The 21982-nt window shown below is 49.8% G+C and overlaps 1 protein-coding gene across 3 annotated transcripts in view; it reads left to right on the top strand.

Annotated features, from left to right (window-relative positions):
* Positions 1-21982, top strand: part of TNS1 (tensin 1) — a 109163-nt gene that overhangs the window by 55844 nt on the left and 31337 nt on the right. For all 3 annotated transcript variants that reach the window (XM_023731281.1, XM_012555556.2, XM_023731280.1), the window contains 3 exons: positions 1314-2909; positions 15475-15671; positions 16897-16972. In XM_023731281.1, coding sequence (XP_023587049.1) covers positions 1314-2909; positions 15475-15671; positions 16897-16972 — 1869 coding nt within the window. The remainder of the gene's footprint in view (positions 1-1313; positions 2910-15474; positions 15672-16896; positions 16973-21982) is intronic.

The raw sequence follows: 21982 nt of genomic DNA, 5'->3' as shown, positions 1-21982 counted from the left end.
CTGGCGTGACCAGTGCCCTTTCCCCTGAGGCTTCAGTGATGTGGTCCGAGCTTGCTCATGCTGGGGAGGGGTCGGTGAGGAGTGGGCAGGGCTGGGGGAGGACCCCAGAGAGGCCTCTGGAAATGTGGCAGTGGGTGGAATGAATGGCATTTTATGTCTGAGTGGTTTTAGGAAATTCTTTGTGTTGAGCCAGAGACAGACTCAGCTGTGGATGAGGAGGGCAAGATTGTCTTAGACAGCCCCAGCCCTACACCCCTACTGCCCTTCTACGCTCTTCCCTGGCTTCCCTGTCAAAGGATAGAGAGGACTGACTCTCCACACCTCTGTGTGAAGCCAAAGCAATGGCTACCTGTCCTGGGTTTTCCCTCTAGCCCAGTGAGGGAATTCCAGGAATCAGAGAGCGGGGATGAAAGTGAAACTTTCTGAGGTGGAGTGGGGAGGTGGACTGATTCTGCTTGGATGTCATCATTCAGGAATTAATGATAGTGACCATGGCGATGGTGTGGCTCCCAGCTGCTGAGCTCTCACCTGCCGTAAATGTCAACTAATTTAAACTTACAGCATTGCATGTCCAATGAATATTGGCATTTCCATATGGTTCAACCTACTTTTATGAGGGCAGTGGTGGTTCAGGGATAGAATTCTTGCCTCCCATGCAGGAGACCTGGGTTAGATTCCAGCCAACGCACCTCATGTACAGCCACCACCAGTCTGTTGGTGGAGACTTACGTGTTGCTGTGATGCTGAACAGGTTTCAGTGGAGCTTCTAGACTAGGACTAGGAAGAAAGGCCTGGTGATCTACTTTTGAAAATCAGCCAATGAAAACCCTCTGGGTCACAGCGGTCTGATCCACAACTGATCATGGGGATGGTGCGGGACTGGCTAGAGTTTTGCTCCATTGTGCATGGGGTCACCATGAGTGGGGGGCTTGAGGAAAGCTAACAACAACAACAAAGCTATTATTATCCCGGTTTTACAGATAAGGAAACTGAAGCCCAGAGAGTAGTTTATGTTTTCATGGTCAGGTAGCTAGTAAAATGCCAGAGCCAAGGCTATGGACTGGGGCACTTTGCAACCCCGCCCGATCGTAGGCTCTGCTTGGCCTGAAGTCGTGTGTTGGTGAGGGCTCTGCCCAAAAGCCTAGGGTGGGGGTCCTTTTGTCTTTTCCTGTTCCCCACCTCGGCTCTCTCACAGAGTGGTGAGAGGAAAGATTTTAGGATCCAGGGAATGACAGCTCTTAGCTCCTTTCTCGGGAGAACAGAAGATGCCCCTACCCCCACTGACCTCTGCTATCTGCTGTCCCCCCTTACAGAGGTGGTGGGACACACCCAGGGGCCACTGGACGGGAGTCTCTACGCCAAGGTGAAGAAGAAGGACTCCCTGCACGGCAGCACTGGGGCCGTCAATACCACACGCCCCACCCTCTCGGCCACCCCCAACCACGTGGAGCACACACTGTCTGTAAGCAGTGACTCGGGCAACTCCACAGCCTCCACCAAGACAGACAAGACCGATGAGCCTGTCCCGGGCCCCTCCAGTGCCCCGGTTGCCCTGAGCCCTGAGGAGAAGCGTGAGCTGGATCGCCTGCTTAGTGGCTTTGGCTTAGAGCGAGAGAAGGAAGGCCCCATGTACCACGCCCAGCACCTCAGGTCCCGCCAGGCTGGGGTTCCTGCCGCGCCCTCCTCTGGCCGACATGTTGTCCCAGCCCAGGTGCATGTCAATGGCGGGGCTTTGACATCTGAGCGGGAGACGGACATCCTGGATGATGAGCTACCCATCCAGGACGGGCACAGTGTGGGCAGCATGGGTACACTGTCCTCCCTGGATGGGGTTACCAACACCAGTGAGGGGGGCTACACGGAGGCCCTGTCCCCACTGACCAATGGTCTGGACAAGCCCTACCCAGTGGAACCCATGGTTAATGGCGGGGGCTACCTCTACGAGTCGGCCAGTCGGGTGATCCCTGCCCATGCTGACCACCCAGCCCCTGTGCGGCCCTCCTACTCTGCACAGGAAGGTTTAGCTGGGTACCAACGGGAGGGGCCCCACCCATCCTGGCCACAGCCAGTGACCACCTCCCACTACGGCCATGACCTCAGCAGTATGTTCCGCTCTCAGTCCTTTCCGGAAACTGAGCCCCAGCTGCCCCCAGCTCCAGCCCGCAGTGGAAGCAGCCGGGAGGCAGTACAGAGGGGGCTGAATTCCTGGCAGCAGCAGCAGCAGCAGCAGCAGCAGCAGCAGCAGCAGCAGCCTCGCCCCCCTCCCCGTCAGCAGGAAAAAGCCCACTTGGAGAGTCTAGGGCTCAGCAGGCCCAGCCCTCAGCCACTGGCAGAGACCCCAACCCCTGGTCTCCCCGAGTTCCCAAGGGCAGCCTCCCAGCAGGAGATTGAGCAGTCCATTGAAGCCCTCAACATGCTGATGCTGGATCTGGAGCCGGCCTCAGCTGCTGCCCCCCTTCACAAGTCCCAGAGTGTCCCAGGGGCCTGGCCAGGGGCTTCCCCACTCTCCTCTCAGCCCTTCTCCAGATCCTCCCACCAGTCTAAGCCACTGACCCAGTCTAGATCTGGCTACATCCCGAGTGGGCATTCCTTGGGAACTGCTGAGCTGGCCCCACGGGCCTCCCTGGAGTCCATCCCGACTGGAAGGTCTTACTCGCCTTACGATTGTCAGCCGTGTCCAGCTGGGCCTAACCAGAGTTTCCGTCCAAAGAGCCCAGCCTCCTCCTCCTCCTCGTCTGCCTTTGTTCCAAATGCCCATAGCCCTCAAGGGCCTCAGCAGCCCCCGGCCTCTCTCCCTGGCCTGCCCGCACAGTCTCAGCTCCCACCAAAGGAGGTAACTTCAGACCCATCCCGAACTCCAGAGGAAGAGCCATTGAACCTGGAAGGGCTGGTGGCCCACCGGGTAGCAGGTAAGAACCTCAGGGGCCATCAATCCTAGGTGTTACCTCCTTATTCCCTCTGCCCCTCCCTGCCTTGTTCTTGGCTGGTCTTGCTGGGGGAGGGAGTGCAGACATAGCAATCAGCCTTTGGCTGGTGCAGCTTTGGCCCAGGCAGAGACAGTTAGGAGCCACGTGCTGGCCATACCTTCCTGCATTCATGCCTGCTAGGCACCAGGCCAGGCACTGAGATTCAGAGATGATTGTCTCTTGGGTTCTGCCCTCAAGGAGCTTACAGTCTAGTGAGGGGACAGGCACACAGACATATAATGCTACCAGAGTGCAGTGTGTTCTACTATGGAAGTGGGCACCAAGGGAACCCAGGGGAAAGCAAGACCTACCACCTCGGGCAGTTAGGGCAAGCCTCCTGGAGGTGGTGACTTTGGGGCTGGAGTGTAGATGTGGATGTTCTAGGCAGAGAGAAGATGCTTTCTGCAGCTGCCTGCAGTGCTCTGTCCTCGCACTTAGTTTCCATGGGGAGGAGTGGGGAAGGGTTGAAGGAGGCCTCCGCAGACACCCCTTCCCTCCTGAGCCTTCCCAGAGGCCACTGCGAAGCTGGAGACAATGCTCCTTGGCTCTGAGTGTTCAACCCTGAGGGTATCTTTTAGGACATTTCTCTGAATGGGGTACGGCAAGGTCACCCTTTTTGGTCAGATTTCCTGTTAGTCCTCCTTGTAGGACCAGCCTGTATGGGAAACAGGAGCTGGGAAACGAAGCTGCATTTCCCTGTCAGAGGATGGACACATCTTCCCAAGAGGGGAGAGGCGAGCAGGGGGCAGCCAGAGGGACTCTTTAGAGAGATAAAGGCAAGAAAGCCCCCAGCAGGGCTGAGCATCCAGTACCATGTTGGGGAGGGTCAATGGTCCCTGAGGCTCTAAGCCCATGACTATTCTATGGGGAAGCCAAACTGGGCAGGTGATCCTGTAGGTTGATTTTGTGGTGGAGATGACACCAGGCAGGGGTGGTGCATAAGAGTATGCAGCTAGGTGAGCCTTGTGCCTCCCCTCCACTCAGGGAGGAGAAGAGGACCCGAGCAGCTGGCTCTGATCTCCACCCTTTTTCCTAAATTTAGGGGAAGCTGAATCACAGGCCAGCTGCAGGGAGGGAAGAAGACACCCTCCCTAGGGATGGATGGTGGGTTTGGGGAAGCAGCTAAGGGAGCAGGCCAGCTGGCTCAGGCTAGGTCTAGGACCTGGGTGTAGGGCATGGTTGCCCTCCGGCTGTACTTCAGAAGAGAGCAGAGTGCACAGTTCCAATACCTCCTCTGCTGGCTCTTGTGGTGAGAGCTCTTAGAGAAAGCAGAGACCTATCCTGGAACTCCTAGTTCCCCAGGTCACCGTGGGTCTTCAGGGCAAACACTGTACTCAGGCTCTGGGAATTGTGGGGCTTCCCGGTGGTTTTGCTCTTTTCCTTCTGCGCAGTGGGCATTGTTACAGAGCCATCGAGACTCAAGCAAGGCATTTCTTTAGAGTTAGCCTGTCCAATCTTCTGCCTCCAGGCAGGGTAGACTTTCCCCCTACTTCAGACCAGCAGTAGCCTCACAGATCCTTGAAGGCCCTTCTCCGTGCTACCTATGGCCCCAGGGCCTTTGCCCAGAGTCAGGGCTCATTGGAACCACCTCTAGAGGTTACCTGATCAAAGGGATAGAGAATGGCAAATAATCTCTGCTTTTAGCCCAAGTATTAGGCATCAGACATTGGCTAACCTGAGAAGTCTGACTTGCTCTCGATCGGGCCTGGGATTGAGCATTTGGCTGGAGGAGGGGAACTGCAAAGAAGTTAGAGTTTCACTGAAGTCTGTAAAGATTCCCAAGAGGACACAGGCCCAGTTCCATCCCTGAGGAAGCTAAGGGACTCTCCACATGTTAGGCAGAAAGGAAAGACAGAATCCTAAGGAGATGGCAGGTCTGGGTTCACGTTACTAAAAGTCATGTTCAGAGTGTGTGCAGGGACCTCTGTGGTAGCAAATGCTTCTGATGATAAGAATGGGGTGAGAAGAGTCCCTTTGGGAGGGGCTCAAGGTAGTTATGGCTAAGCGTCATGAACCTCCTTACCTCTTACAATCCCCATACCAAAGCCTGACTCTAACCTAGGGACAGAGGGCACTCAGCAGGAGACTTATTTTACCTCCACTCTCCCCTATACCTCTGGGGGTGTATAGAACACTGAAATGGGAGTACTTTTTCCATTGGAGTACTGGAGCCAGCTCTTACTGGCTTGCAAGTGAAGATTATTCAGTATTCAGGAATTTTGAGAGCCAGTTGTTACACTATGGGTAGCTTGAAATTCACACCACAGAAACTGATGATCCGAGCTTCATCCCCTGGAGGGCTGGTCTACCATTACCTTTACCTGAAAATCAAAACACAGGATGAGTTGCTCTGTAATGCTAGGGTAATATGCTCCATGGGATGGTCCAGATGGATCTGCTGCCTTCTTCCTTATCCCACATCTGGGCCCCTGAGATAATGACCCTTTTGGATTCATTGTCGGCAGATACCCTTTCCTCCTATATATATATGTATATATATATATATATATATATTTCTTTTTTTTTTTTGGAGGGAAGAGGGATGAGGCTACCCAAATTTCCTGGGGATTTAGTTCACCTCCCAATATTTTGCAGAGTTGGAGGTGTGGCCTAGGAACAGTGACCACTCTAGCTGACTGGTAGACAGGATCCAGGAAACACCTCTCTGGGGGAGCAGGATGAATTTCCTCCCTGTACCAGAGCCCTTCCTTATAGCTCTCCTAGAGCTTGCTCAAGAAGAAGCTATAACCCTAATGGGCCCCGGAGGGATGTCCACCTTGTAGGGGATCTCCCCTGAGCCTTTTCTTTCCTGCCACTTTCCAAGGTCATGACCATCAACCTCCATATCCTCTAGCCTCTCAGGATTTGACTGCCAAGAAGTCATAGGAAGGGATATTGTTGGCACACAGCGTCTCCATCCCCCAGTCCTGCTACCATCTCCACCAACTGTCAGTGACTCAGTCAGGAGAAGGGATGAGCTGTGCAGAGGGGAAGTCACATTTTGTCCCCCAGGACTAGAAAGTTGCCTCTTTGGTCCATGTTCTGTCATCAACAGAATTTCTTATGTCAGCAGTTCCTACTTGCACAACTTCCTCAGTAGCCCTTTAGGGGGTCTGCAGTGGTTATCTAGATAAAGGGGCAGAGGCAGGACAAATGTGTATAAACAGTCTGGGAGCCAATGAGGATAGACTCCAGCACCACCTCTTTTTGTTCGTTCTACATTCTTTTGCAAGAAGCTGGAACATAAGCTTCAACATGAGTAACCTAAGAAATTCAGGTCTGAGAGAGAACCTTCTCAAGGCCCAGAACTTGATCTGGTTTCTCCTGGCTTTTCTCCCTTAGGTCTATCTTTCCCTCTTTGGCTGCCCTCCGTACTTCAGTACTATGCCCCTAGTTCATTCCACTTTCATCCAACCACCTTTTATGTCATATTTCAGCTTAGAGCTCAGAGAATGTAGCCACAGGTTTTTGTTTTTTTTTAAACTTGATGAAGGTACGTACCAGAAATCTATAGTACGTATCATACTTTCTTAAGAAACATTAGAAGAATTTCCATTGCAGTCAGGGACAAGATAAGGATGCCTGTTATCACCACTATCATTCAGCAATGTATTGGCTGTCCTAGTCAATGCAGCAAGACAAGAAAAAGAAATAAGAGTCAGAGTTGGTGAGTCTAATCAAGTTATCTTATGTTCCTGATTCTGTGACTATACTGATCTCAGATGTCTCTAGAGGTAGAGATTTCAGTGCATATTGGAAATCAGATATGAATCTTATCCTTAAGGAATCTAAGGTTTAGTAGGGGAAGAAAGAACTGGAACTTTAAAATCAAACCATTTGTAATAAGAGAAGTACGGACAGTTCTGTGGGAGTGAAGTGAAGCAGGAGAGATCACTATCAGAGAGATTGGAGAGGCTGTGTGTTGAGTATGAATTTTAAATGGATCCTTAAAATATGGATCAGATTTTGAAAGTGGGTGGGGTCATTAGAGAGACAAAGTTCATAGTGAACAGTTGGATGAAGACAGGAAAGCATAGGAAATATTTGAAGAATGGTAAATAGATTGAGAGCATATAGGCTATGTGAGGAAGAGCCAGGAAAAGTAGCCTGGGACCTGTCTCTAGATGCTTCAGATAGCAGACTAAGGAGCTTGAATTTTACCTAGCAACAATATGGGAAGCCATTACTGTGATTTAGTCAGGGGAATGTACCATGATCAGAGTTAGAGGTTAGAAAGATGTGTCTGGTGGCTTTTGACAGGAAGAATGGAAAATAGAGGAGTGAGAGTAGGGAGATGCTAGGAAGTTATTATATGGCCTAGGTGATGGGGGAGTGGATTAGAGTGCTGACCATGGGAATTAAAAAGAAGAGATGGATGCCAAGGACAATGTGGGAGTAGAACCAATACACTTACAAATTGATTAGATGTAGTGAGTAAGGTAGAGGTAGACATCAAAGATGATTCTGAGGGTCCATAAATAGAAACAGAATGGTGGTTCCATTAACAAGTTTGGAGTCAGGAGGCAGAGCTGGTTTGGTGCAAGATGAAGAACTCATGTTAAGTTATGCTGAGTTTGAGGTGACAGTGGAGCCTCTAGGTAGAAATGTGTGGAAGGCAGTTGAACATCTGGAGTTGGGGCTTAAAAGAGTGGCAAGAGCTCTATATTTTGGAGTCATCCTCACAGAAGTGAAAGTTGAAGCTTTGAAAATGGGGAGAAAAGAACCTAGTATACATGGTCATGAGGGAAAGTGGAGACTGTAAAAGGGACTGAGAACGAATGTTCAGAGCAGTGAGAGGAGACTCAGAACAGTGCTTTATCACCAAAGTCAAAATAGTGAAGGATTTAAAAAATGAAGGGTGTAGGGGTTAGCAATGTCACTGTGGAGAGGTCATGAGGAGGAGGACTGAGAAAAATTCACTGAGTGTGCCAATCAGTTGTCCAGTGATGGTGACAGAAGCCAGACTCTGAGGGACTGAGGGGTGAGTGGAGAGGAAGTGAAGACAACATGTCAACCACTCTTTTGAGTGGTTTTGTGATAAAGCGGAGAGAATGGTAACTACAGAGAGTAGCAGGATATTGGGAACTCTTTTGTAAATATAGGAGTCATAAGAATATTTTTAAGTAGAGGATTTGGAGAGGGAGAGATTGACTATGGAGGGAGGAGGGAGAAGAAAAAGATATAAGAGAAAGAAATAAAGTGATAGAATAAGGTCTCGAAGGAGGTAAAAGGGATAGGCTTAGGATCTCAAGTGGATAGTTTAGGCTCAACCAGGAGATAAGACATCTCTTGGTGAAATAACAATAAAGGATGGATAAAGATAAAAAAAATTAGTGTCAATATTTGAGAGCTTGAATTGAGAACCCACCTTTCATACTTCATCATAGAAATAGGAGATGAGGTCAAGGCTCATTCAATCATTTATTCAACATGAACTCCTAACCAGTGGTATGTGCTAGTCTAGGCTCTGGGAAAATGGTGGCAAACAAAATAGAGACAAACCCTTGCCTTCATGACACTTCCATTCTAGCTGGAGGAGATAGACAATAAAAAAATAAACAAATACTGTATAATCTGTCAGATGGGTGATAAGTGCCTTGGAGAAAATAAATAAAGAGGTGAAGTGCCAGTGAGAGGTAGAGGGTGGATAGGTAGTTGTACTTTACATAGGATGGTCAGGGAAGGCTTCACTGGGAGGTGAAGGCCATATGGAGAAGCAAGTGCAAAGGCCCTGAGGCAAGTTCCTGGTGTGGCTAGAACAGAGTGATTGAGGGGAGTGTAGTGGGACATGAAGTCAGAATGGAGGCAAGCTTGCAGTGGGTTTTGTAAGTGATCCTAAGAACTTTGGCTTTTACTCTGTGTGCCATGAGAAGGCTTTGGAAGGATTTGGGCAGAGGTGTGACATCGTCTGAATTGTTCTATGTGTTCAGGATAGAAGGAGGGAGACCAGTTAGGAGGCTACTACTGTTGATCAGGGTGGTAACAGTGGAGATGGTGAGAAGTGCTCAGATTGTAGACATATTTTGAAGATAAAGCCAAGAGGATTTACAGATGGATTAGAGATGAGATATGAGAAAGAAAAAAGTCAAGGTTTTTGGCCTGAGTTGCTCTTTACTGAGACGGGTCAGAATGTGGAAAGAGCAAGTTTAGAGGGAATATTGGAAGTGTGATTTTGGATTTGTTAGGTTTGAGAAGCTCATGAGATTCCAAGAGGAGTGGAATCAGGACTTTAAGTGGGAAAGGCTGGAGCTTAGGAAGAAGTTTTGGAGTTGTTAGCATATGGATGTCATGTAAAGCATGGGATTGGATGACAGCACCTACCAGCTGAGTGCAGGTGGAGATAAGGTGCCAGGATTGAGTCCTGGGGCTTCCCACATTTAGAGGTCAGAGAAATGAGGTAGAATCATCAAAGGAAACTGGAATGGAGCAGTTTTCAAAGTAGAGGGAAGCTGAAGAACATGGTGCCCTGGAAGCCAGGACGGCTGGGATTGGCCACTAAAAGAGAATGAAAAGGGTTAGAGAAGATCCTGTGGTGTGAAAGGGAATTGGGAGTCAACAGGGTGAATAAAAGGATAATATAGAAGTTCCCTATAGTGCATCCAAACAGGTTCACTTTAGGACTTTCTCTGGTGGCATTCAGCAGCTTTGGGCAGGAATGGAAAAGCACAATGGTACCTGGGGAAGAGAATTATTAAGGAGGGTCTGACTGACAAGCAAAAGGCTAAGGAATGCTAGCATGCTAGGGAGTGTGACCCTTGGGCTCAGACTAGGTAGGGTCACAGCTGAATCAGGAAGAGGCAGGTGACGGTAAAACTAGGAGAGGCCTTGGGAAGGCCATGGTGACTGTGAGGAGCTGGTGAGGGTATGGGTGACCGGGACTGAAATCTCCTGGCCCCAGCCAGCACCTTCTTCCTCCCACTCTGGTGGTAGAAAAGAGAGAGACATGGTGTCATACTGACAGCAAGAGGTCCTTTTGAGAAGCAAGACCGCAGTCCAACCTCTCTTCTTGTTTGACGCCCTTCCCACAGCCCTTCAGTGTTTGGCCAGTTCCCAGACTCTCAACATCAACTAATCTTGATTTTCTCTTTGTTTTTGTTTTGTTTTGTCTTGTTGAATTCCTCATCCCCTGCGTTCTCCATGTGTCCTGTGTCCATCTGTCCTTTGTGCCACTGGTGGGGTGGCCTCCTTGCCTGGTGTCTCCCCTCAACCCCTGCCTTCCTTTTGCTTGCCTACCACTCCCTGCCGGCTCCCCTGGGGCGGGGGTTGGGCAGCATATAATGCCAAACTGCAGGGCATCGGGCAGAGTGTCAGCTTCCAGCACCCTCCTCTCCATCGGCTCCGATCCTCTTCCATCTCTGGTTGGCTCCTCTCTTTCTCCTTTCATTCTTTATAGCTCTCTGTCCCTCATTTTAACTCTTAGTTTCTCTCTTTCCTCTCTTCACCACGTGCTGTTCCTTCCGATCTCTTGTCCATTCTCTTCTCTCACTCATTCTTCTCCTGTCTTCTCCATTTCCTCCTTACTTCTCTTCCTTTCCCTCATTCCATCTCTTTCTTATTCTCTTTTCTCTCCCTCTTTTCTCACTGCCCCCTCTTCTCTTTCCCTGCCCACCTCTTCCTCTCTCCAACCTCTTTCCCTCCATCCTCCCATCCTCCCTGCATGAGCACTGCTCCCACTTCTGCATGGACACAGGCCTGATGCTTCTGGCCTTGGCCTTGCCTGCTAGCAATGAACTCTGGAGTAACTAGACTCACTTTTGGGGCTCCCCATGGAGACACAGGGCTTTGCAATGAGGGTGCCCCTTGCCCTCAGTGAGGGCTTGGTTCAGCCTAGCACTCTGGCCATCCTGGCCAGACCCCCCAAGGGACCAGGCTGCACTGTGCATAGGGCGCCGGGTACAGGCCAAGAGTGATGCCTCAGCATCTACTGCTCCGTCCACTCTTGAGTAGGGCATGGCCTGGGTAGAGTACCTCTGCTGACCTCCTCCTGAATCTCTGATCCTAGGACCCATGGCCAAGAGTCAGAGCCCCAGGTTGTTGTCCTGGCTCTGCCTGTGACCACCTCTGTGACCTTGGCAAATCTCTGAATTACTCAAACCTCATTTTCCTAATCTGAAAAATGGAGGGATGACAAGCCCTAAAGCCCTGCCTTTGGCATAGTGGCTGTGACACACCCCAGACACAGTGGACCCTCATCAGGGATTAAGTGACCTTATATGGGGATGATGTAGACCACTGACCTCGACCCCCTACTGTATTGGACATACAGGCCCATAAGCCTTTACTACTGAAAGGACGTCATCTGATCCTGTCTTCTGCTCCTCTAAGCCTGGAGGCCAAGGTCAGGGAGAAAATGGCGGTCTTAGGCTGCCCCATGCCATGACATTGAGCAGTTCTAGGAAAAGACTTAGAGGGTGGTGGGAACTATTGGCTCCCAATGACAATGTCTAGGATTTTCACTGATTCCTTTCCCTAGTCCATGGATAATTGGGAGATGGCTCTAGCAGACCGCCCCCCACCGCTTCTCCACTCCCTCTACTTTCTTGGCCCACTGGTGGGGAGTGCAGTGTTCAGCAGGGCCTGGGGTTTGGGGCAGGCTCTGGGGTGGTGGCCCTGTCCTGAGGGGAGCTGGCATGGCTTGCCCTGGAGCTACTAGTGTAGTTGCCGTGTGGCTTTCTGGTGCCCTGGCCCAGCAGGTGGCCTCCCGGACCCCCTCACTTCTGGAGCCCCAGGCATGCAGCTGAACACCCAGCCCCTTCGTCTGGAGCTGAGGAACCCAGTCTTTTGGAAATCGGAAGACTGGAAAGAGAAAGAAGAGCTGGGTCTGCGGGGTGGAGGTGGCCCATCTAGGAGGGTGGCGTAGAGGAGGCATGTGACAAGGCCTGACCCCAGTGTAGGGAATCCAGGGGTGGTGGGTGGCCATGTGTTGTCAAAATGTAGATATTAATTTGTGTTAAGACTACAGCTCCCAGAGCTGCAGCTGTGTGTGTGTGTGCGCGCGCGCGCGCACGCGTGCGCGTGCACTCGTGCAAAGAAAGGCATTCACTGTCTCCAGCCCACTTTCAGGTAGCCTTGGAGTAAGCTGGTCCCTGAGCACAGCACCATCCTAGGGGGCAGCGTCAGGACTCCCTGGGAAAGGGGTCTGCTCTGGTGCCCTGTTCATTGGATCTGGGGGCCTGTATGGTGTCTCTTCGGATGAGGTACCTGCACATCCCCAGAGGGTATGTGAAGCAGCCCTTAGAGAACCACAAGGGGCTCCTGAAGTGTGGGGTGTTGTTATTCTAAAGACCATAAGGGCTTCCCACTCCTCAGTCTGGGTAGAACGCTGGACTCACCAGCCTGCTGGCAAGACCTTCCAGAGTCTCCTGGGCCAGCTTTCTTTTCTCCTTTCTTCATTCGCTTCCTCAGACCACATGAGCTGGTCTCCTGCTGGGTTAGGGCTGGCTGACTGCAGATGTCCTAGGGGTGACTCAGTGACTTCACTCACGCCCAACATTCCAGTGAGCTACTGCCATTCCTGTTGGGTTAAGGATGTGCGTGTGCCTGTACCTATGCATGTGTGCTTGTGAGTGTGTGTGCATGCCTGTGGGCACCTATGTGCGTGTAAGGAGGGAGCACATAGAGACAGAGGTCCTGAGAGAGAGCACAGGGCCAAGGGACTGAGAAAGTCCTGGAGTTGAGGGTGGAGGATGGTATGGAGGGTGGTGGGGGGAGCCAGCCTATTTTTATTATCAGTCAGTCTCTGAGACGTGAGAGAGGGGTGTTCTCTCTCTGACACTGGCTGTCAGCTTGTGTCCAGACTTTCCAGCTTGGCTGAGGAACAATGGGGCTCTCTTTTCTCCCCTCCACCATGCCCCGTCTCCCCTCCCATCATGAAAGAGAGAGGGAACATGGCTCTCCAGGCACTTCAGGGCAGATCTGGGCTTGCCAAGGGGGACAACAGTGAGACACTGTGTCCGAAGACTGAGATGCCCATGGCTGGCCACGGGTGTGGTGGGGTGCTCTGTGGTGAAGGGGCTGGCCCTGTGGGAGTGGAATGTGGGGGCTTCCCCATTCTGCAGAGGAAGGCTCTGCCCTGCAGCAGTTTCACTTTTTGGAGGTCATTCTGTCCATCCCCCTGCCTCTGGTCAGAACACACCTCCCAAGTGCCAGGCAGATGGTGTTGGAGAAGGGGAATTGAGAAGGTGTGATTCTCAGATGTCCCAATGGCCTCTTTTCTGGGTCTCATGCCCTCCGCATTTGGGGAGCCCTTCTGCAGGCCAGCCTCATCCCCCGTGCTGCAGCTACCACCGTGGCACATAAACATGTAGAGCGTCCTGGTCGGAGCAGGAGAAGGTTCTCTGTCCGTCTGGGAGAGTCAGTGCCTCAAATCGAGACAAACTCATTTTTCAAAGACTAACACCAAACCTCCAAAGAGGGAAGCTGGCCACCTTTTGAAAAGGCCAAGGAATCTGCCAGAAAGAGGCTACTGGGAGGTGGGTGAGCCGGAAGCTGAGACCAGCCCTAATGCATTTCTTTTAACCTTGGAGCTTCACTCCGTTCCAAACCCCAAGAGCCTTTCCCAAATGAGCCTTCTTTGTCACAATTATTATTAGAAAATCAATGGCTGTGTCTGTTTCCCTCTAATGTTTTTTGCCAGGAATGAAACCAGCGGCAGCTCTGACCGAGCTTCTCTGGAGGCCTGTGTGGGGAAGGGGTGGGGGTGGGAGAAGTATGGCCAAAGGCCCAAGGGCAGGGTCTCTGCACTGCGAGCCCGGGAAGCCTGGATTGGACAATTCCAGTTTGCTGCTCAACCCTGTCAAAGCGGTGTTCCATCTTTCATCTGGTTAAGGCTCTTAACAGCCCTTGGTTAGGACTAATACAGCCTCTGTTTTCCCATTCTGAAGATAAGGGCACATCAGTGCTTCTGTGCTTTGAGAAAAATAGTTTGTGGGCAGTAGAGTGAGGGCAGAGTCCAGCTCCTGCTGCCATTGGGCTCCTTCTTGGTGGAGATGTCAGGGCTGCCTCTGAATAGTAAAGGGCCCAAAGTGAGGCTCAAAACCCTACCTCGGCACCTCCTGCCCTTAATGTCCAGATGCCGTGCCCATCCTGCTCGTCCCTAATTATGGATGAGTGTGAGTGTGTGTCTTAGAATGACTGTGTGTGTGTGTGTCTCCGTGTCCATCCCAGCACTTGGGAGCTGGCAGCCTGTTGTTCATGACAAGTTGGAAGAAGCTTCTCAGCCTGTGCTTTTCACAGCATAATTTGTGGCTGTGCCAGGGGATGCCAGGGGAGCTGAGGGCTGCCTGGGGGCATGAAGACCCCACCGTGGATGGTAGAAGGTGATTCTATCTGAATGCGGGTGATTTCTGCTTGGCTTCACTGGCACAGTCCTGGGGGCCAGCAGTGAGTGTGTGTGTGTGCACGCTCGCACGTGCCATAGGGCAGTGATCTCAAATGTGCTGGCATGAGGCTGCTGCGGCCAGGACCTCTGTCCCACATGACCTGGGACCTTTGGTAAGTCCCAGCACCTCACCGGGCAGCTGTCTTTCCTTCCCTGCCTGGTGGTGGTGAAGGCAGGGCCAAGAATCTCCTCCCAGAAGGTAATCACGATCAGGAGTCCACCCTTCCTTCCCACTGGCCCAGGGTGAGGTCTTGGCCTCTGGGACCTTGGAAGTAAGTTTTCTATGATTCTGGGAGCCAGCTTGATGAGGCAATGGATTCTATGCCTCAGCCCAGCTGTTGGCAGAGGGAGTGGGAAGGAAGGCGGGTGAGGTTAACAACATCCCCAGGCCTGTGGAGTAGGAAGGGAAGTGCAGAAAAGCAGATGGCGCACATGACTTCAGGGCTCTCTTTGCCTGCTGTCCTGCTGGGAAAGGCAGGGCGGGAGCCTCTGCCATCTTTGGGGCAAGAAAAGGGGGTGGGTAGCTAAGGGACCAATATAAGGGAGGTTGGGAGAGGTTTCAAAGGAGCACTGGATGAAGGCTGGGGCACCCTAGAGAGGGCCAGCAATCCTAGGGGCCTGATGGGGCTTGGGACTCCATAATAAGAATTAATTCTTCCTTTGTTTCTTTTTGGGAGCACCACTTACAAGATGATGCATTCTTAGCTCTTTTAAATAGTTCTTCCCTATGGGCTTGATGTTGCTTGTTGGTTGATGCAGTTGCCTTGGAGACTGTCTCTCCCTCCCTCCTCCTTCCCTCCCTTGCTTGGAAGCTCTGGCCCTCTGCCTCCAGGGGTTGGACAGAGTTGACATCTGTTTCTTGTATCAGTCCTTTGTGCTTTTGGCCCCAAAGCAGTGTGGAGTGGAGATTCCTGGTGGAGGCTTAGCCCCGTCTAGGCAGATCCTCCACCCTGCAGAGAAAGCCTGGGTGTGGGCCAAGTTGGAAGGCTGGGGAGGTGCTGAGGGGAGACAGGCCCACTCCAGCTTGCCCCTGAGCTAAGATGACTGCCTTCTCTGGTTGGGTTAGGCCCCACTGTTCATTTCTTACACAATATGTTCATAGCCCTCTACCCCTGCCATTCCTCCCAGGGGTGCAGGCTCGGGAGAAGCAGCCTGCAGAGCCCCCAGCACCTCTCCGGAGGCGGGCGGCCAGCGATGGACAGTATGAGAACCAGTCTCCAGAACCCACATCCCCCCGGAGCCCTGGAGTCCGATCCCCTGTCCAGTGTGTCTCCCCAGAGCTGGCTCTTACCATTGCTCTCAATCCTGGAGGGCGTCCCAAAGAGGTGAGTCCTTGGCTTCTTCTTGGGCCACAGAGGGGAGTGGAGCATACCTTAGCACTCCCGGGACCTGAAGGTCAACTTGGAGGGGCTGACCTATCAGTAAACCTGTAGCAGTATTTGTCCTCCCTGCATCCTCACCCACAATCCTCTTCTCTGGCGTGTGGAATCTGGACCCTGTTCCCCTCACGCCACACACAAAGAGCTTTTATGCCTCCAATTTCTGACACTTCTTACGTTAGCACTGAGATTGAAGTTCCCTTCTTGACTCTTAAAGAGAGTCCCTTAGTAGGGTGGTTAAAGATACACGGTATGACATGTTGTTGTGTGCTGTTGAGCTAATTCTGACTCATAGCGACCCTATATGACAGAGTAAAACTGCCCCATAGGGTTTCCAAGGCTGTTATCTTTATGAGGGCAGACTGCCAAGTCTTTTTTCCTGTGGAGCCACTCATGGGTTCGAACTGCCGACCTTTTGGTTAGCAGTTAAGCATTGCGAAACCAGGCTCCTTGAGTATGAAATAGGGGACCATGATCTCTAAACTCCAAACCAGATCATATAGAGTTTCCCTGGGAGGTATAACTTGGATGCCAACATGTTTGAGGCATTTCAGTAGTTGGAGGCAGTAGATCTCAAACTTTAGTTGGCAATTACCCAGGGAGTTTGTTAAAAAAGTAGATTTCCAAGTCCCTTCCAGAGATTCCAATGTAGGAAATCTGAGATGGGCCCAGAAATCTGTTTTTAACATGCACCCTGAATGAGTTTGATGCTGGTGGCCCATGGACCACTTTTGGAGGTATCATCTAACTGTCTTATAAAATCCAGGCTAAAGAGCCATTCTAGAAACAGCTTTTGGACATCTTTTTTCTCCTGCCTTCTGACAAGACCATAGTCCCCCACCCCTAACCCTTCTCTTTAGCTGCTGCCTTGTTTTGAAATATTTCCAAGGTAGATGCTCCTGAATTCCACCCACTCTTAACAATGGCCTTGAAAACAGCCACCTTCTCACTCTCTCAAGTATAAGGAGTTGTTGAGGCTGTGAATGGCCCAGATCTCACTTAATCCCCATTTACCTGAGGAGCTATGGGTAGTCAGGCTGGCCAGGTGATTGTAGACCAGTTTCCTCACTGTCCTTGTTTCCCAGGCCATCTGAAGGGGAAATCCAACCTCCTCGGTGCATGGCCACCAGTGGATCCCCCATTTTTCCTACCCTTTGTTCTTCCCTGACAGCCCCATCTGCACAGCTACAAGGAGGCCTTTGAGGAGATGGAGACAACCTCCCCGGCCAGCCCCCCGCCCAGTGGTGGTAAGAACTCCCTGCTAAACCTGTCTCCCTGTGCCATCACCAACCCCTGACCCTAGCCTTGGCCTGTGTAAGTGCGCAGGTCTCGGGGGTGGAGGACGTGTGCTAGCAAATTTGAGCACGGGTTGTAATTTGCCCCTTCCTATCCCCAGGACTCATTTCACCTGCCTCCTCCCCTCATTTGTCCTCTTCCATGGCTCCAAGCCACTGTTTTTTCCTTTGTCCATGACCATGCATCTAAGGATGCAGCAGCCCAGTCTTAGGATCCAGACTGACTGACTGTGGGGTCCCTGAGCTCCCATATCATGGGAGTTTCCTAGTAGTTGAGTCTTTTTGCCGCCTACACGCAGATAAAAATGAGGATTTTCTCTTCCCCATCCTAAAGTGACTCTTCCTAACTTGCTGGTATTTAACCTTCTTGTTTCTGACCCCATTTCTGTCTTCACTGGGGTACCTCTTCCATTTCAGGGAACCATTTAGCTTCCGCAAAGGAAAGAAAGGTCCAGAACCCTCATACTGATAGAATTCCCATCTCATAAATCCTTGGCCTCCAAGCAGGGGCCTTTGGTGGGTCTCCCCCTGACGTACTCATTGGTGAGGCAAACAGCCAAAGGACAGAGACGTTTCCAACCAAAGAGAAGGCCTGAATGAGCCCTGGGGTGGGGCCAGTGTTCTTTTTTATAGAAGAAGAGACATGAAGAGGAGCAGGAGATGGTAGTTGTGGGGGAAGCAGTGATGGAATATAGTAGACAAGGTGTGACCCAGTGTCTGTATGAGTGGCCCAGGTCAGCAGAAGAGCTTGATGGTGTTGGCTGGGCCCAGACCCAGCTATCCATTTGCCTCAGTGAGAGGGGAGGTGGAGTGAGGAAAGGAAAACTGGAGCTGGCTGTCCTGCAGAGGGGAGGAATGTGGCAACAGTGTCTGACCCATGTGCCAGCAAAACTTGTGGTGGCTGCCATCTTGGGCATGCAGGATTCTAAGCTGTGACTGATCGGCCCCCAGAAACCATGGTTCTCCCTAGAGCAGTGCTGTCCAATGGAAATATCACATGAGCCACAACGGTCATTTAACATTTTCTAGCAGCCTCATTAAAAGAAGTAAAAAGAAACTGATGAAATTAATTTTAATAATATATTTTATTTAATCCCAAACTTCCAAAATAATATAATTTCAATAAACCAAAAACCAAACCCGTTGCCATAGAGTCTATTCCAACTCATAGCGACCCTACAGGACAGAGTAGAACTGCCCCATAGGGTTTACAGGGAGCGGCTGGTGGATTCGAACTGCTGACTTTTTGATTAGCAGCCGAGCTGTTAACCACTGTGCCACCAAGGCTCCATAATTTCAACAGGTAAATAACATAAAAGTTATTAATGAGATATTTTACATTCTTTTGTAAAAAATATGTAAAAAGACATCAGTGACATTAATGTTAATAGTATGTTTTCTTTTACCCAAAATATTGAAAATATTATCATTTCAACAATATAAAACTTTGTTGAAGTATTTTTTACTTTAAAAATATTTTATGTATTTTTTTCATATGTGTTAATAGTATGTTTTCTTTCACCCAAAATACCGAAAATATTATCATTTCAACAACATAAAATATTGCTGAAATATTTTTTACTTTAAAAAATGTTATATATATATGTATATTTTTATACTAAATCTTTGAAACTGGTTGTCTTTTACACTTCCAGCTCATCTCAAGTCAGAAGAACCACGCTGCAAGTGCTCAGTAGCCACATGTGGCTCCTGGCTGCGGTATTAGAGGGCAAGCCTAGAGCAAGCTATTCAGGAGATAGTTTCTTTCTTTTCTTTTTAAAATATTTTATTGTATTTTTGATGAAAATATATACAGCAAAAGAGGTCCCCATTCAACAATTTCTACACATAAATTTTCAGTGACACAGGTGACATTCTTCAGTTTGTGTCAACATTTTCATCGTTTCTGTTCTAGTTGTTCCACTCGCATTAGTTTAATCTCACCGCCCCAGCCCCCACCCAAACTTCTCATCTCTGCTTTAGAGTAACTGCTGTCCATTCATCATATGGATAATTTTTAAAAGAGTGCAGTTCTCAAGGGTGAAACGCTTTACTTTTTGAGCTAACCTGCTATTTAGTTAAAAGGTGATTTCGGGGGATAGTTTCTGTTCAAGGTTTAAAGAGTATTTCAGGGCAGTAGTCGCAGGGATTCCTGCAGTCTCAACGGGTCCTGTAAGTCTGGATTCTTTGAGAATTTGAAGTTATGTTCCACATTTTTTCCCTTTCTATCAGGATCCCTCTGTTGTGACCCTGATCAGAATGTTCAGTAATGTAGCCAGGCACTGCCTAGTTCTTTTGGTCTCAAAGTAGAGGAGGTCATGGTTCATGGATACAGTTAGTTCCTTCTCTGATTCTTGGACTGTCTTCATCCTCTTTTGTTCCAGATGAATAGAGACCAATAGTTGTATCTTAGATGGCCGCTTTTAAGCTTTTAAGACCCCAGACACTACTCACCAAACTAGAATGTAGAACACGAACTTTTTGAACTATGTTATGCCAGTTGACTGAATTGACCGATGAGGCTATAACCCTAAGTCTTCAAATGAAGAAATCTAATCTTGTGAGGTGACTGGTTATGTCTAAGAAGTATCTGCATCTTAGCTCCTATTTGATCTATCATCTTTCTATCTGTCTTTTGGTTGTTGTGAAATTATATACAGCATAGCCTTTACCAATTTATCCTTTTTCTTTTAGAACTTAGTGGCATCAATTATACTTTGTCAGGCTGTGCAAATTTCACCCACACTTGGTGCTACCTTTCCCATCACCATAAACTAAAAGTCACTACCACCTGGAGAAGGATTTCCCCTCTCCACCCCCACCCCCGGTAACCACCAGTGAACACTGGTCTCTGTATATATACCTATTCTTGTCATTTCATAAAAGTGGGATTATACAATATTTGTCACTTTGTGATTGACTTATTTTGCTCAGAATAATGTCCTCCAGGTTAATCCACATTGCAAGATGATTTGAGAGCTCATTTTTCTTTGCGGCTGTATAGTATTCCATTGTATGTATGTACCACATTTAAGAGACAGCTCTTTAACCCTCTAAGACTCCTCAGAATCTTTCAAGACTTAGCCCTCCACATTCACACCTGTTCCCATTTGCTGTCTGGTCCAAACAGCCAGGGTCTTGGACATTGCCATGTTTGGGATAGAAACCATCTGGGCTGAGCTAGAGTTGGGTTTTTCCACATGTGCCTATTTCTATTCTTCTCCCCTCTTCTTGGCCAACCATGGGGTCCTCAGTGGGGAGAATGAATAAGTCAGAGTTTCATAAATGCACATGCTGGGGAGAGAAGAAAGAAGTTGGAGAAATGTGGGGAATTTATCTTTCAGGAAGCAAAAGACTTGCCTGGCTTCAGTCCCACCCACTCATCTGCCTCAGGAGATGGGCCAGCTTGGTTGGGAGCTGGGGAAGGAGGAATTAGGGAACTGGGGGTGATTGAGGGGGAAAATCCAAAGGGTGAGTCCTACAGGAACCCTCCCATTATCTCTGTCCTCTGGTTTTCTTCACCTTCTCTTGTTGGTCCACCCATGGGGCAAACAGATCCACACTTGTGGGCTGGAGATGCTTCATGGTTACTCCATGAATAGCAGTATCTGAGGCTCGGTTCATTCTTCGATAAATTAATTACGGTCAACCTTCCATTTGTTTGACAAAGGTTAATAAGTGCTTAATAAGTGTCTATGAGCAAGACACCATGTTGTTGTTATTGTTAGTTGCTGTCAAGTTGACTCTGGCTCATGGTGACCGCATGTACAAAAGAACCAAAGGTTGCCCAGTCCTGTGCCATCTTCACAATCGTGGGTATGTTTGAGTCCCTTGCTGCAGCCATTGTAGTGCCTTCCAACCTAAGAGACTCATCTTCCAGCACTATATCAGACAATATCCTGTTGTAATCCATAGCGTTTTCATTGGCTAATTTTTGGAAGTAGATTGCCAGGCCTTTCTTTCTAGTCTGTATTAGTCTGGAAGCTCCACTGAAACCTGCCCACCATGGGTGACCCTGCTAGTATTTGAAATACCAGTGGCATAGCTTTCAGCATCACAGCAATATGCAAGCCACCGCAGTACAACAAACTGACAGATGGGTGGTGGGATACTGTGCTAGGTACTGGGGAATAGGACATGGGGAAATCGAAACTGTGTGTGCGTGTGTGTGTGTAAAGAGAGAGGGAGGGGAAGTCAGAGACACACAGACCCAGACCTTACCCTATACCTGGCTGGGTATGTTTGTCCACGCTTGTCTCCTGTGCTGTATTTGTCCCTTGGGCATCTAAGAACTGAGTGAGGGTGGAGGACTGGGTGGGCTGCACAGCTGGGCCCCTGTGACGTCCTGCTATTCCCATGATCACATATATACACATCTGCACATGCACAGCTAGTTGTGTGTATCGCTTGCATTTGTGAGATTGTATTTGTTCGTTTGTTTCCTGTAGATCTCAGTGTCTCCTGGGAAAAGGAGTAGGGACCAGGGAGCTGCTGTGAGGGTCTTGGGCGTCTGTGAGCCACGTCCAGTCTGCTGAGGCCATTGAGGGTGGGGCAGGCTGCGTCAGGCTCTGGCTGAAGTCTGCAGCTACGTGTCCTCGGGCTGCAGCCTTTGCAGGCTCTTCATGTCCCTGATAGGTGACACAGAGCTAACTTTTTTACTTCTCCTCAGAGATGTGTTAAGAGATGTGGCAGTCGCCACTGAGAAATCTCGTGACTGGGTATAACAACCACTCTTCAGATCGGCTCAGAGTCTGGCCACTTCCTTGGCTGATGGGAAAAAGCCTGAGAGCCCTTTTTTGACCTTGTATGTTATATGACACTCCTAACCCAGACAGATGGCTTGGGAGGAAGATGGGGTTTGCTCAGGGAGTTGGTGCTCTAGCCCAAAGATTGTGGGGACAGGGCTTCTTCCAGGTTTGGGGGCACAGGGAACCCCACGCTGAGCAGTTCTCTCTTTCTGAG

This window comes from Trichechus manatus, unplaced genomic scaffold (assembly GCF_000243295.1).
Source record: "Trichechus manatus latirostris isolate Lorelei unplaced genomic scaffold, TriManLat1.0 scaffold00041, whole genome shotgun sequence".
Classification (NCBI taxonomy): Eukaryota; Metazoa; Chordata; class Mammalia; order Sirenia; family Trichechidae; genus Trichechus; species Trichechus manatus.
The sequence above is the reverse complement of the archived record's forward strand: the minus strand, read 5'-3'. Positions and strand labels throughout refer to the sequence as shown.